The sequence below is a fragment of the Manacus vitellinus genome, unplaced genomic scaffold, assembly GCF_001715985.3.
Source record: "Manacus vitellinus isolate BGI_N305 unplaced genomic scaffold, ASM171598v3 scaffold_84_pilon, whole genome shotgun sequence".
NCBI classification, from domain to species: Eukaryota; Metazoa; Chordata; class Aves; order Passeriformes; family Pipridae; genus Manacus; species Manacus vitellinus.
The window spans coordinates 1680621-1695355 of record NW_021940840.1 but is presented as its reverse complement, the minus strand read 5'-3'; the positions used below and the strand labels follow the sequence as shown (position 1 = coordinate 1695355).

Here is a 14735-nt window from a genome sequence, read left to right as displayed (position 1 = left end):
CGCACCCACAGCACACACTGAAACACCCTGAGACACCCGGGCAGGGGGCGTGCGGGCACACACAGCCGCGCACGCTCACACAGCTGTACGCGCACGCACGCTCGGGCGTGTGCCCGCAGCTCTGCACAGCTATACGCAGTCTGTACAGAAGCACACAGATACACACAGACACACACACATTCCTACCTTCCCTCCAGCCACTCTCAGCTGTGCCTATGTCCGGACACATCAGCACACACAGCAGTGCATAGAGACACACCAGCACCGGCAGTCACATGTGCAATGGTGTGTGCACACCACTATATGTACACCCAGTATGGACTCACACAAATGAGGCATGTGCAAGCCATCATGTACCCCTGCATGTACACACCCACCCCACACACACTCTCCACACTGCAGCTGCACACAAACACCCTCAACACAGGCACGTTCTGGACACAGGTCCTGGGGTCTTGGACTGGCTGAGGCTGGAGGCAGCTCTAGTGTCTCTCTGGTCCTACACCCTGCTCAGGCAGGGCCACCTGGAGCCAGGGGCCCAGGACAGTGTCCAGGTCACTTTTGGAAATGTCCAAGGATGGAGACTGCACAGGTGTCTAGGCAACCTGGGCCAGGAAAAAAGTGTTTCCTGATGTGCACAGGGACACTCCTGTATTCCAGTTTGTGCCCATGGCCTCCGGTGCTGCAACTGGGCATCACTGGGAAGAGCCAGGCTTCATCCTCTGTGCTTTCCTTTGGATATTTATATACATGGATGAGATATGCCTGAGCTTCCTGTGCTCCAGGATGTACAGTCGCAGCACTCGCAGCTCCTCCTTGTATTAAAGATGCTCAAGCCCATCCTCCTTGGGGCTCTTCACTGGGCTCCCTCCAGCAAGTCCATGTCTCTTGGACTTGCTCCTCAAAGCCCTACACTGGACAGAGCACCCCCAGGGTGGTTTCACAGTCACCTCTGTGACCTCCTGTGACCCGCTGACAAGGTCACAGGATGCAGCCCAGGATATCATTCACCTGCTTTGCCCTGAGGACGTGCTAAGCTTATGGTCAATGTGGTGTCCCCCAGCCCCCCTGCTGCAGAGCTGCCTTCCAGTTGGATGGGCCGCAGCATATCCTGATGCTGGGGTTGTTCCTTCCCGGGGCAGAACTCTGTACATTCCCTGGTTGAACCTCAGGAGATTCCTGCCAGCCCACTTCTCCAGCCTCTCCAGGTCCCTCTGGATGGACACATGACCCCTGGTTTGTTAGCCACTCCTCACGGTTTGCTGTCACCTGCACATTTGCTGTCCCATCATCCAGGGGATGAGGATGTTAAACAGGCCAGGGCCCAGCACAGATCCCTGGGGACCCTGTGAGCGACCGGCCTCCCATGAAACTGTGCGTCGCTCACCACCACCCCTGGATCCAGCCTTCCTGCCTCGACCTCTACTTATCCAGCCTGTACACCAACAGCTTCCCTAGGAGGACCAGATGGGAGGCAGTGCCCAAGGCCTCCCTGCAGTGCAGGTGGACACTGTCCCCTGCTGTCTGTGTCTGCTGGCTGCTTGCTCTATCACAGGAGGGGATTAGGTGGCCAAGCAGAACCCCCCCTTGGGCAAGCCAATCTGACCCCCTCAACGAGTTGTTGTTCATGTGTCCAGCAATGGTTTCCAGGACTTGCTGCTCCGTCACCTTCCCAGAATGGAGGTAAGGCAGATCAGTCTTGGGTCCCTGGATCCCCCTTTACACCCCTCCAGAAGCCAGCAGTGACATTGGCTCTCCTTGATCCTGTCCCAGTTGTCACTATCGATCACAGTGCTTCCATGATGGCAGGAACCACCTCCACCCCAACTTCCTTGATGCTTGTGAGTCAACCCCCCAGGGACCCAGGGACCTTGTCCTCTCCTACCAGGATCCTCCTCTACCTCACTCCATACTTCACCAAGATTCTCCTCCTCCTCAAGCTCCAGCCTTCCCTGGGTGCTGGCAAGTACAAGCTGAGGGCAAGACATATCACCTGGTCCCCCATTCCCTCTAGGCACGCACACACACACACACACGTGCGTGTGTATGCACCCCAAGCACAGGTGTTCATACCTGCCTATGCTGCACTGGAGCACTGTGCCGGTTTAAAAGTAAACTGGCGTGAGAAATGAACGCAACTCAAGAGAGATTACAAATCAGAGTTATAATTTACTAAAAAGATTACAATGAATACAACAATAGAGAGAAAGACTGGTTTTAACCCACAAAAGCAGATGTATAACCCCACACCCTGGGACAAGAACAGAACGGTGTTTGTCAACCCCTGTGCTGAGCACCATGTGGCCCCCCCTGGGTGCAAAGTAAAAGAAAACCTGTTGGTCCGGATGATGATCGCAGTTCTGTCCAAGTTCTGGTCCTCCTCTGGATCTGGTGAGTGGTACCAGAAGTCCCAAAACCCGAAGTTTATATATGCTCAAATTCAGGTGGGAATGCCCAGTACCTCCACCAGGGCAGGGAGCTTCACAATGGGTGATTTAACTCTGTGAGTCATGGGATATTTTTGGAGTCCTTGATGGTCTGGGTGTTGCAGCTGCCTATTATGCCAGTCCAAGGTGGTCCATTAGCAGAGATGACCCCTCAGGCTGGGGGTGAAGGTGTTAATGCCTTTCCGAAGGGGAGTTATCACAGCTGAGTCATTGGTGTGCAAATAAAAGAACACTCCCCTGTCTCTCAGGGTTTGTTTAACATCCAGCTTGTAGCCTGAGGTGTCAGGTGTGCCCTGGGCAGCTGCTGCAAACAATCCATTTATTACCAGTCCATCGGAAGGGTGTAGAATACAGTTTTACATAGTGATAAACTTGTCCCAGTCCCTGTAAATAGGACAAGCACAGGGACATTGTTGTGCACAGACAAAGCAGTGCCCACTCACAGAGGCACACACAGACACAGCCAGACAGCTGCACACACAGCTTCACACACACAGCCATGCAAGGCCATACACACACAGCCACACATGTAGCTGCACGTAGAGCTGTGCTCACACAGAGCCACACAGAGCTGCACACAGCCATACACACAGCCACACACACAGAGCCATATACACAGCTGCACACACACAGAGCTACACACAGAGCCACAAACATAGCTGCACACGCAGCCACGCACAAGCAGCTGCACACACTCACGGCTGCCCAAGGGGGTGCATGCACCCAACATCGCAAACACTCCACAGCAAACCACAGACACACCCGGCACATGCTGACACAACAGCCACAGTGGTGAGCACAGCTGCACACACAATAATGCACTAAGGCAGACAGGCAGGCAGAGGCAGAGGTGCATAGGCAGGGGCAGAGGTGCATAGGCAAGGGCAGGTGTGCGAGGACAGGTGTGTACTTGCAATGGCTGTTGTGCATGCGCAAAAGATGTGTGTACGTGTGTACGTGCAGGACTGCAGTACATGAGCGAGGTTAGTCATCCATGTGCAAAGACAGTTGTGCACACACAAAGACAGGTGTGCAGATGCAAGGACAGGTGTGCAGATGTAAGGACAGGTGAGCAGGGACGGGTGTGCAGGTGTAAGGACAGGCTGGCGGGGGCAGAGGAGGGGCGCGTCTCGGGCCGTCACGTGGGCAGGGCGGTGCGGCAGGTGCGCGCGAGGCGGGGATGCTCCTGCGCCTTTAAGGCGCCGCGCAAGGTGGCGGGCGTTGACGTCATGGGTGTGTGTGCGTACGTGGGGGGCGCTCAAGGGTGCGGCGGCAGGGGTCGGGCCGCTCCGTCTCGCCGCGATGGACCGCGGCCCGGCGCGGCGCGCCGACCGGGCTCAGCCGCCGTCGCGGAGCCCCGGCCCGGCTCTCCCGCGCGCCCCGGGAGCGCAGCCCGGCCTTGCCCGAGGCAGGGGCTTCGGAAGGCGCCTTTCCTCAGCGGCGGCGTCCCGGTCGGCCGTAGGAGCTCCCGGCCGGACGCCGCCTGCGACCCTTCGGGCACGCCTGCCCGCGGCGCGCCGGGCCCGAGGAGCGGCCCCCCGGGCCGGACCCTGCCCGAGGGCTCCCGCTGCCGCCTGCTGCCCCCCGGGCCGGGTGGCCTCTGTCTCCAACAGCGCTCGGCCGGGGCCGCCCTTCCCGCGCGCGGAGCGGCGGAGATGCTGCCTAAGGCGGAGTCCAGCGACCCATCGCGCCTGGGCGGGCCCCGCCGTGCCCCGCGCCCCCGCGCTGCCAAGGCCGTGTCCAGCGAGTTCCTCGCGGCGGGGTGGGCGGCTTGGCCCCCGAGCGGAGCCGGGCGAGCTGCCCCTCCTCGCGGCCCCTCGGCCACCTGGCTCTGGGACGGCTGCGATCCGCTGCGACTGCCCGGGACGGGCCTCGGAGGACGGCGCGTTCCGGTGAGTGGGGCGCGGGGCATCCCGGGGAGGGGGCGCAGTGCCGAGGTCTCCGCTGTGCTTTGGAGCTGCACCTCTCCTCCCACTGTGGAGGGTTCAGCTGGAGGATTTGGGGTGCGGGACTGCAGTCAGGCAGGCTCCTGTGAGGAGAATGCCTGGTGCCGTTGTCCGTGCGGGATATCATAACAGAGCCACGGGCTACCTGCCCCCGCTGTCTCCGAGCACTGGGGCTTTCCTGGGCACTGCCCTCCCTCCCTGTTGAAACATGTCCCTGAGACTGAGACGACTCCTGGCTGCTGCCAAATGAGCCCGCGGGCCCTTTGCTGATGCCCGTTGCGCTATGGCATTGATGTGTTGTGAGGGATGTGGCTTTGCGCTGCTGAAGGACACCACGTCGGGGCTGCAGAACCGCCGTCACATGCGCTGCCCTGGCCTTTAGGGCTGGCAGGGGCTGAGGACTCAGATCCGGGTCTTTTTTGCCCGGAGCCGTGATTCCTGGGGAAGGGCGGGGAAGCAGTTTTCTTGAAGGCTGCCTGCTGTGCCAGCGTGCCTGTGTCAGCTGGTGGTGATGAAAATGAGGGCTCTTTGTGCTGGTTTTTAGAATTATCAGGTGCAGATCCTGGGGGAATTTGGAAGCAAGGACCTGTCTCCCTCAAACGGGAGTTAAGGTGTATGTGCTCTGATTAAGCTTCAGTCTTTACTTCTGTTGCCAGCAAAAAGCTTCCTTGGTGGAGCTGGGGGCTGAACAGGGGGACAGGAATCCCTCTGAGCCCCAGCGTTAGCCTGTTCTTCCTTTGTCCTCCCAAGCATCACAGTGGTCACCTGGAACGTAGGCACAGCCATGCCCCCGAATGATGTGACATCCCTGCTGCACCTCAACACGGGCGAGACGAATGATGTGGACATGATCGCCATTGGGTAAGACGGTGAGGTGCAAGGCCCCCTCCCCTGCCCTGCCGTATCCCTTTTCAGGGGATCCCCACAGCCCTGGAGCATGAGGAATGGGAGAGCTGCAGCCTCAGCCTCCCTGAGTCCCAGGGAGGAGGGAGGCATGTATATCACAAATGGCAATATATCCGAAAAGGTGATGGACAATCAGCTCCTGGTAGAATGTGAGTGCTGAGAGGAGCCAAAACCCTTGGGTACTGATTAGACTTGAATCCTCAACAAGCCTGAGGCTGGCTGTGCCAGGCCAAGTGAGCCATGGCAGTCCTGGGGTCAGGTCTGTCGAGGCATTTAACTCACCTCCCCCAAGTTCTCTGGGAGTTTTCCTCCTCTCTGCTTTTGTGCATGGTATGCAGGCCTCAAGGGCATAGATCTGCTGTTCTCCCACAGCTGGGTTGGCTCCATGCCCCTGGTACACGGAGCTGCTGGCAAGTCAGTGCCACAGTGTGGTGGTGAGATGAGCTTGCCGGCATTCGAGCACAGACTGGTCCCTTGAGGTCTGTGGTGGTGTGTGGATTCCTGCTAAGGCTGGGGCTGCACTGTGTCTTTGCACAGGGAGCAGGAAGTAGCCTCTGCCTGCAGGTGTGATATAGGAGAGCTGGATCTGCCTCCAGGAGGCTGCCAGGGACTGCCCTAGAGCTCCTAGCCTTGGGGATAGTGGTGGAAGGCTGAGGCTGCCAGAGCTATAACACTGTGTTGGAGCAAATCTCCCAGTCTCCTTGGCCTTGCAGACCAGTGGGATGGGACTGTGGGGGCTGTGGAGATGGACCTGAGCTGGATGGATGGGGTGGGGGGTGTAGGTGACAGCATGGGATGTGCTGGGACCGTGTTAGGTCCAGGACAGGGTATCCCGCAGTTCTCACCTCCCGGCATCTCTGGCTGTCTCCTTCCTCTGACCTGTGTCTTTGTGCACCAAGCACCTGATATTTTTGGGCAAGACACTTCCTGATTCTGCTGTTCTCTGTGGACATTGTTCCTTCTTTTCACTAATTGCTGAGCTGGGAGGAGCACTACTAACTTTCTGGTTGCTGCTGCTCCAAGGTGGGTGGCTCGAATGCATCTGGACACCCTGCACTGGTGAGACTTCTGTGTAGAGACTGATTCAACTGAAAGGCCCTTTAAGCCCCTCTTGCACCTTGAGATGGGCTTTAGGCTGCTGCCCAGCTCTGTGCAGCTGAACTGCTTCTGCTTTAGAAGGGGCCAAGGCCTCCTGGGTTCAGGGCCACTTGTGCCTCCTGCCAGCACATGGTCCAGCATCACTGGAGCAAGGACGTGGCTGGTTTGTGCTCTAAACCTAGGATCTTCCCTTGAACTGCCCTTCCCACCCTGTACTGCTCCCCAGTACTGTGCTTTGGCAACTTTCCCAAGGAGCTCTCACTACTTGGGACACAGACCCTTTCCTGGTGTGGCTGAGGGACCTATCCCCTTCCTCCCAGGCTGCAGGAGGTGAACTCCAAGATAAACAAGCGCCTGAAGGATGCCCTCTTCACGGATCAGTGGAGCGAGCTCTTCATGGATGTGCTGAGTCCCTTCCATTTCATCCTGGTAAGGAGTCCTGAAGAAGCTGGCAGCTGGTGTTCCCTCTGTCTGCCAGGCAGGTGTGCCACAGGGAGGGAGAGTTGGACTGCAGGGCAGAGGGAGGTGCGGTGGGAGAGCTGGCTGGAGAGACAGCCTGTAGCCTCCAAACAGTATGTGGGGGCCAGTGCTGCACTTGCCAGTGAGCTGTCTGGCTTGTGCCACCCTGCTCCTTTTCCTATGCTTATGCTTCCCCTCTGGAGCTTTGGGGCCACTTCTTGTGGCCTGCTGCGTTGAACCAGGGTGCAGAGGTGAATGTGGGAACTGGCCTGTGCTGCTGACAGCAGCTTGTGGGCCCGGAGGCAGGTTCGGCTCCCAGAGGCACTCACCCCAGAACATATGTAAGCCCAGCATCTCTGAGGCTCAGGCTTGGCTGTCGGCATTCAGGAGGGTGCACACAGATCTCTGAACTGAACATGCTGTTAGTCACCTGCAGGATGGGGGGGCACACGAAGGATGGAGGTGCTGCCTCATGGCCCCTGTGGGCTCTCTACCATCCTGCTCCAGCTCCTGCTCCCATTCCAGGTCAGCACGGTGCGGATGCAAGGTGTGATCCTGCTGGTGTTTGCCAAGTACTACCACCTGCCCTTTCTGCAGGACATCCAGACAGATTGTACCAGGACGGGGCTAGGGGGCTACTGGGTGAGTGTGGCCCTGGGGGAAGGTGGCAAGGGGCTGGCTTCCCAAGGAGTCATGGGATCCTCTCGGTGCAGGGCAACAAGGGTGGGGTGAGTGTTCGTCTCTCCATCTTCGGCCACATGGTCTGCTTCCTGAACTGCCACCTGCCAGCGCACCTGGAGAAGGCGGAGCAGCGGAAGGAGGACTTTGCCACCATACTGCACATGCAGCAGTTTGAGGGGCGTGTGGCTAATGGCATCCTGGACCACGAGTGCGTACCCCACCACTTTGCTCCCCAGTCTGGGCTCTAGTGCCAGCCCCAGTCCTTGACCCTCCCCCATGTAGGGTCTGGGGTCTGACCTCTGCATCCCAGCACAGCCTGGAGATCAGGTCTTGTCTGCAGAACTGCAGAATTGTCCCATGGCTCAGTGGGAACTCAGCATGGTGGGGTAGGTGTTTAGAGGGGTCTTTGGTCTCCTGTAAGGGTACATTCAGGCCTGGTGCAGTTCCTGCTGTACTAGTCCAGTTGTGGTTTGGGACCGGTGAGGTGGAGGGCCCAGCTCTGCACAGCCTGTGTAGTCTGACTCTGGTGCCTCACTGTGGAAATTTCCACCCTCGATTTTAGCTCAGGGCAGTCTGTCTGGTTTGGTTAATGATGCCTAGTCCTACCTTGCAGATTCTTGGCAGCTGGCCAGGCTGCCGGCTGAGTGCTGACCTGTGCCAGTGCTCCCAAGAGCGCCTGTGCTGCAGGCTGAGGCTGCACACAGTCTGGGGACATTTTTCCCCTGCTCTCCCCAGCTCCAGTAGCCTCAGCCCTTTCAGCCCGTTACCCTCTCTCCCACAGCCTTGTGTTCTGGTTTGGGGACCTCAATTTCCGCATTGAGAGCCTGGACATCTGCTTTGTGAAGTATGCCATCGACAGCAACGTCCTGAGCCAACTCTGGGAGAAGGACCAGGTGAGGGATGGGCACGTTGCCAGACTCCATTGGGCCCTGAGCAGTGTTTGACTCTCCCCAAAACTGTCTGTGCAGCTGTGGGACAGGACATGTCCCCTTGCAGCCCATAGGGCATGAGGAGCTCTGGCTCTCCTGTCTCTGTGGGGAAGAGGCAGCAGAGTCCCTGGTCAGACTGAGCTGGGCACATGCTTCCCTTGTTAGTGTGAGGAAGACCCGAGGCACTGGGTCTACAAACTGGCTGCTGGCATAGATGGACAAACCCTGAGAGCTGTGGGAGCTGGCAGGAATGGGGCAAGGATGTGACTGTGTGAGACCAGAGAGATCTTCGTCTGATCATGGGGGCTGGTGTGCTCCTTTACCTTCTCTCTTTCCCGCAGCTGAACATTGCCAAAAGCACCTGGCCTGTTCTCAGAGGCTTCCAGGAGGGACCCCTGAACTTCCCACCCACCTTTAAATTTGATGTCGGCACCAACAAGTACGACAGCAGGTAGGAGAGCAGAGCTGGGCGTGAGCTGGGGGAGAGGGATGCAGGAGCAGTGAGGCTCAGAGCCAGGGCGGATGCTTGTGCGGATGGGTGGAGGGAGCAGCTGTGCTGGGGCAGGCGTGGGCTGGACTGGGACACGACTGCAGTGCTGGTGCCAGTGCAGGTCTATCCCTGCAGCCACGCTGAGCTGAGTGCCGAGATGAGCTCCACCCTCTGCCCATGCATGCTGTAGTGCCAGGGGGAGGCAATTTGGGTCAGAGCCCACTGCCCCTGCCAGGCAAGAGATGCCTCTCTGTGCCCTGCAGTGCCAAGAAGCGAAAACCTGCCTGGACTGACCGCATCCTGTGGAAGATCAAATCCCCCAGCAAAGGGCTGGGGGCAGGCAGGCACCGGCCCAGCCGGGGCGTGCTGTCGGTGAGCCAGCTCTGCTACTGCAGCCACATGGAGTACACCGTCAGCGACCACAAGCCAGTAGCTGCCATCTTTGCTGTGCAGGTGAGCACTGTCCAGGGCTGGTGGGAATGCAGGCAGGAGCTGCAGGAGTGGGATGCCCAGCTTCTGTGAGGGGTGGCATACTTTATTTCTGTTTGGCAAACTCAGCTGCCTTGCCCCTGACTGGGGGCTGCTGTGGGTGTATGCACAGTGGCCCAGACCCAGAGAGGTGCCACTGGGCAACAGGGGCAGCTCTTTGCCATGCCCTTGCTCACCATGTACCTGTCTCTGACAGTTTGCTTCCAAGGTGGACAAGCCCCCGGTTGAGATTTATGTGGCTGACGAGTGGAGCAGGCCTGAGCAAGCAGTTGTCAGGTACAAGATGGCTGTTGGCTTCCACCGGAGCTCCTGGGACTGGATAGGACTCTACCGGGTAGGGGCTTGGGGGCTGCTGGGGCTGGAGGGAGTGGGGAGCACTGCACAGCACTGCGGGGGTCCCTTCTGAGCTACCCCTCACCAGCGAACATGGGCGCACGGCGTGGAGCTGTGCCCTCTCTTCCCCTGGCAGCATGACGTGGCTCTGCTTCAGGAGGCTCAGGTCCAGCAGTTCCCTCTTCCTCCTGCTCCACAGGCCCCACAGGGCCCTGGTACACCTGGGGGGTGTGAGACAGCTCTGGGTCTCCCTGGTGTAAGCAGGGAGTGCAGGCCAGGCACGGGTGATGGTGCCAAGTGGGGCTGATGTTCCCCCACTCACCTGTGTTCTCCTGTGTAACACAGGTAGGCTTTCGGCACCCTAAAGACTACGTGTCCTATGTCTGGGCCAGGAGTGATGATGGGGAGCGCTGCCTAGAGAAGCAGCTCTGTGCACAGGTGAGCTGGGGCCAGCCCTGCTGGCACGTCTGTCCCACTGGGGGGGAACAATGGCCCCTTCGTGCCCCTGGATGGGGGCGGAGGGCACCTTATTGCTTTGTGCTGAGCCTCCGGCAGGCCCGTGGTGCTGGCAGCAGGAATTTGTGCTTTTGGCTGGGGCTAGAGGTGGGAGGGGGCACCCCTGTGCCCAGCCCTGGTGTCCACCAGGTGTTTCTGGGCTGCAGGTGATGTTCTCTGAGGAAGCACTGCCCAAGGGGAACGGCGAGTACATCCTTGGATACTACAGCAACACCTCCAGCAGCATCGCTGGTGTGACTGAGCCCTTCCAGGTGAGCACAGCCAAGAGATGAGGGTGAGGGGCTGGGGGAGGCAGGGGGAGGGATGTATGTGGGGATCCCTGGCTGGGGGAGACCAGCTGCTGTGGTACCCCACAGCCCCCTGTGAGAGTCAGCCAGCAGTGCTGATGCAGGGGTGCAGATCTCCCTGCCTAGGTCAGAGGAGGGCAGCAGCCCCACGGACAGCTCAGGCAGCAGCTCAGAAGAGGATGACAGTACACTTGTCCTGTTGGCCCCCAAATCCCGTAGCCCCAGCCCGGGCAAGATGAAACGGCACCGGAGCCGAAGCCCAAGCCTGGCCAAGTTCCAGGGTCTCATCCTGCGGCCATCAAGCCGGGACAGGGGAACGAGCCGCAGCCCCTCGCCCCAGAGCTGCCGCGGCCTCCCCAGGGATATCCCCACCATCCATGTGCCCCAGGAAGAGCTGGGGTGCTGTGGAGCCAAAGGCAAGGAGCTGAGGCAAGCAGCTGACAGCCTGGAGGGCAGCTCTTTCTACCAGACTGTACAGGAGCAGGGTGGCCCCCAGCGTGTCTCCACTGACAGCCCGCTGGCCAGGGCTGACCCCCGGAACCTGGGCCTGCTGCCTGCACTCCGCCTGGAGATGATTGACAAGGCTCTGGGCCGGCGGCAAGAGAACGTGGATCAGGGCTATTATCCCTGCCGGAGGATGAGCCCCACCAGCCCACCAGGCTGTGGCACATCCCCAAAAGAGGGCTGCAGCCCCCAGGAACTGGACAGCCATAGCTGTGCCATGGGCCGCTGATGCAGTGGCCCCCTTCCTCCTCCCCATAGCGCGCTCGCTGTGTGCTTTCCTCTGCCACTTTCCTGCTAAGACACCCCCTCCCTTATTTATTGCAGTGACTCCTTACCCCTGTTGTGTGCCTGGCAGGTAGGGGTACTCCCCTCTGCTCCCCTCAGCCCAAGCTGCTCCCTAGGGCAGGGCTGGGAGGTGACCCAGGGGAGGGTGGGCAAAGCTGGTCTAGTGCAGTTTGGGGAGACCCTCATGAACTTCCACATGCAGGATTCTTCAGTCCCATGACAGGAGTGCTGGCCTTGCACCCAAGGTGGCAGAGGAGGCCAAGGCAGGGCTCTGGCAGGAATGGTGATGGGCACAGAGCGAGGACCATCCCAGGGTACCCCAGAGATCAAAGCTTGCTCCTTCCCTGCTCTACCACTGTGCCTCAGCCTGGACATAGTGCAAGCAACAAAATAAACGATCCTGCCCACTCCAGCTGCACTGTGGTCACTGCCAGAGGGCAGGATCAGCCCTGGGGGTGGGGGCTGCAGCGTGAACAGGGGGCAGAAGGCTCAGCCCTGGCACCATAGACCATGCTCTGACCATTCTTTATTTATCTTCTGCTGCATGCACAGACTGACCCCAGCCATCCTACTGTGCCTGGGCAAGGGGGTCAGGATCACACCTCACTGCTCAGGCCCCCCAGTTGAAGGGTCACCAATATAGGGGTGGGGGGCCCTGCCATCCCCCTGGCCCCAGAGCACAACAGGGAAAGGAAAACAATAAGTTTCCCCTTTCCTGAGCCCTCCTATTTTCTTCCCCTTACTTTGATGCTTGTGGATGGCAACCACAACTCCTTGAGTCTTCTCAGTCCCTCTGCCTGCCCTGGCTGTGGTCCCCAGCTCCATGCAGTCATGCCAGCAGCCGTGCTCATTGCTATCCTTTGTCTAAAGGACCGGGAACCAAGCAGCTGTAGGCTGCAGCTACTGCACAGCACATCTTCCTCCCCTTCCTTCCCAAGGCAGCACTGCTCAGGCATCATCGGGGCACTGTGTGGGGCTGAGCACCCAGCCCCTGCTCCATGGCCAGGTGCTGGCACTGCTCACAGAGGATGCCTCCCCGGGCCTGTGTCTTCCAGTCTGGATGCTTGGTCTTGGAGCTCACATGAAGAGGGCCCCAACGCCTCAGGGTCTTTTTGAGCCGCTTTGCAGGTAAAAGCACAGCCCTGGTCACTGTGGTACAGCTGCTGGAGAAGCAAAGCTGGGCATGTCAGTGTAACCCTGCAGCACTGACAGCCACTGCCTGCCCTGCAGCCTGCTCATGGCATGGCAGAGCAGGGGCCAGTGCTTACACTCCTGGCTTCATGCCCCACACAGGCCACAGCCTCTTGATTCTTGGCACTTACCTGTCCTGAGAACCCCTGCCTGGGCTGCAGGCAACAAGCTGCTCCAGAACAAAGCAGTCTGTGGCAATGTGGTTAGCCAGGACAGCCACCTCCATGTTACTGCAGTTCCTCACCCTGCGCAGGCACCGCTCCAGCCTGCAGGCACAGGAGGGCTGTGGTCAGCAGGTGTTGGCCAGGGTGGACATCCCACCTCCTCTGATCCCAAACTGTCTGCACACAGTGCTCTTTTCCTCCTGGACACGCACCTGCGGGTGCAGTTGCAGTGGAGGAGTGTCTGGCTGTTCACGTTGTGCAGCTGGTACCTCACCTCGTGGGGTGCGATCTGGTGCTCACACTTACCCAGGTGCTTGTAGCACCTGCACACCCAGCCTGGGCCTGAGGACAGCAGGGAGGTGAAGGGCACCCCCAGCATATGACCCCACCAGGCTGAGGCCTTGAGACACCCCAGCTGTGGTGCGTGCTCTACCCACGGCACCAGCTCACCCTGCTGCCTGCGTTCCTCCACAGTGGGCACTGGGGTGGGCCCACTCCATGCTGCTGCGGTTGGGCTGGGTCTCACACTGCCATCCCAAGGGTGGGCCAAGCCCTCAGCTCCTTGCTCTGCTCTTCCCAGTGCACTCCTTGCTCCAGCTGGATCCTGTCCCAACATGGTCAGTCCTGTTGGGGGGCCAGGCTTCAGCCCTTGCTGCGCTGCTCGGTGCCTGGCTGTGGGTTCAGCCTTGTCCCTGGCCAACGCAGGGATACCTGGGTCCTGCTGGGCTGTCTCAGGTCTCTGCGCCTGGCGGCGCCCAGGCTTTGGCTCCAGTTCCTGTCGGAGCCGCTTGCGCCCTGCTCTAGAGGAATTCCTTCCCTTACCCGGGGGCTGTGCAGCAGAGCTGCCTCTCTCCTCTGCAGGCAGGCTGGGGTAGTACTGACTCTGCTGCACCATCCTGGCCAAGGGTACAACACCGTAACGCTTGCACCTGGGGACACCACATGCTGTGAGGCCCTGCACACCAGCCCAGCCAAGCCACGCCCGGTAGGGCAGCTAGGCAGGGTGCACTGGGGACCGGGGCCCCCCCAGGCACTCACCCGCCCCACCAGTGCCACTGGATGCACTCCTCGCTCTCTTCTAGCACGAAGCACGGCACCTCCAGCAGGTTGAAGAAGGTGACGCCGATGATGTTGGACACGGTGTCGTTGATGGCGAGCAGGCAATGCCGGAACCTGCAGGCAGGGATCGGTGAGCGGGGCTGGTGTCCCCAGCCCTCCCGGTGCCCCTCCCCCGGCCCTGGGCGCACCTGGCGTCGCAGTCGCAGTGGGACACGGTGTGCAGGCGGTAGTTGCGGATGCCGTAGTTGAACTGCAGCGCCGTGATCTGCGCCCAGCACTGTCGTCTCCGCAGCACCTGATGGGGCCGCGGAAGACGCCCTGCGACTGGCGGCCGGTGAGCGCGGCCCGCGGAGGGAGCCAGCTGCCCGCGCCGCCCCCCGCCGCCCCGTACCCAGTCGCTCCAGTTTCTCCTGCGAGTCCCCGCGGGCCACACCAAAACGTTGCTCCGGCAGCGTCGCAGCCCCGCGGCCGGCGTTGGCGCTGCGCTCCCGCCTTTTGCGGTGGTCGTGCAGGAGGCGGCGCGCCGCCACATCCGCGACAGGCCCGGCGCAGCGCCGGGCCCGTGGCACGGCGGGCGGTCGGCCGCGCGAGGCGGCGCGGAATGGTGCGGACGAGGATCGCGGGTTTCGGCGGGGCCTGGGCCCAGCAGGCGCGAAAGGCGGCGGGGGCGGCCAGAGGCGCCCTCGACACGCCGGGCCGGGGCGCCGGTACCGCGGCCCAGAGAACGCCACGTAGGCGCGCGCCCGGATCCCGCCACCGCCTCCCCGCGCGCATCACGGCCCCGCCGGGCCAGGCGCAGCGCGCACTGGCGCACAGGACGCACCGGCACTACCGACGCGCACCCAATCCCCGCTCACCGCCCCCGCCCCCGCCCCGCTTTAACGCCCGCGCGGGGCGGACACGGGCGGCTGATTGGCGCCGCGCCAAATAGGCCCCGCCCCACCCCGGTAA

General features: G+C 60.7%; 2 protein-coding genes across 2 annotated transcripts; one reads left to right on the top strand and one right to left on the bottom strand.

The window, feature by feature from the left end:
* The first annotated feature begins 4275 nt into the window (after positions 1–4275).
* On the top strand, positions 4276–11778 carry INPP5J (inositol polyphosphate-5-phosphatase J). The gene is made up of 12 exons (XM_029964898.1): positions 4276–4339; positions 5144–5254; positions 6718–6826; positions 7382–7498; positions 7570–7745; positions 8319–8430; positions 8808–8917; positions 9220–9409; positions 9642–9779; positions 10124–10216; positions 10441–10545; positions 10694–11778. Exons 2-12 carry the CDS (start codon positions 5178–5180, stop codon positions 11312–11314), a joined length of 1848 nt encoding a protein of 615 aa, XP_029820758.1. The 5' UTR covers positions 4276–4339; positions 5144–5177; the 3' UTR covers positions 11315–11778.
* Positions 11779–11879: 101 nt separating this feature from the next.
* PLA2G3 (phospholipase A2 group III) lies at positions 11880–14316 on the bottom strand. The gene is made up of 6 exons (XM_029964923.1): positions 13973–14316; positions 13764–13898; positions 13176–13654; positions 12938–13067; positions 12693–12827; positions 11880–12533 (listed from the first exon to the last, which is right to left on the bottom strand). The coding sequence occupies exons 1-6, from the start codon at positions 14314–14316 to the stop codon at positions 12326–12328; spliced, it is 1431 nt and encodes a 476-aa protein (XP_029820783.1). The 3' UTR covers positions 11880–12325.
* Between the last annotated feature and the right edge of the window lie 419 nt (positions 14317–14735).

What these genes read in the sequence shown, in the direction of transcription:
- INPP5J (XM_029964898.1), top strand. Translation starts at nt 5,178, where the DNA reads ATGCCCCCGAATGATGTGACATCCCTGCTGCACCTCAACACGGGCGAG. An exon ending in GTGGACATGATCGCCATTGG is followed by an intron (nt 5,255 to 6,717) that starts GTAAGACGGTGA and finishes CCTTCCTCCCAG; the next exon opens with GCTGCAGGAGGTGAACTCCA. An exon ending in CTGCCATCTTTGCTGTGCAG is followed by an intron (nt 9,410 to 9,641) that starts GTGAGCACTGTC and finishes TGTCTCTGACAG; the next exon opens with TTTGCTTCCAAGGTGGACAA.
- PLA2G3 (XM_029964923.1), bottom strand. Translation starts at nt 14,316, where the DNA reads ATGTGGCGGCGCGCCGCCTCCTGCACGACCACCGCAAAAGGCGGGAGC. An exon ending in CAGTGGCACTGGTGGGGCGG is followed by an intron (nt 13,655 to 13,763) that starts GTGAGTGCCTGG and finishes TGGTGTCCCCAG; the next exon opens with GTGCAAGCGTTACGGTGTTG. An exon ending in GGCAGGGGTTCTCAGGACAG is followed by an intron (nt 12,534 to 12,692) that starts GTAAGTGCCAAG and finishes TTGCTTCTCCAG; the next exon opens with CAGCTGTACCACAGTGACCA.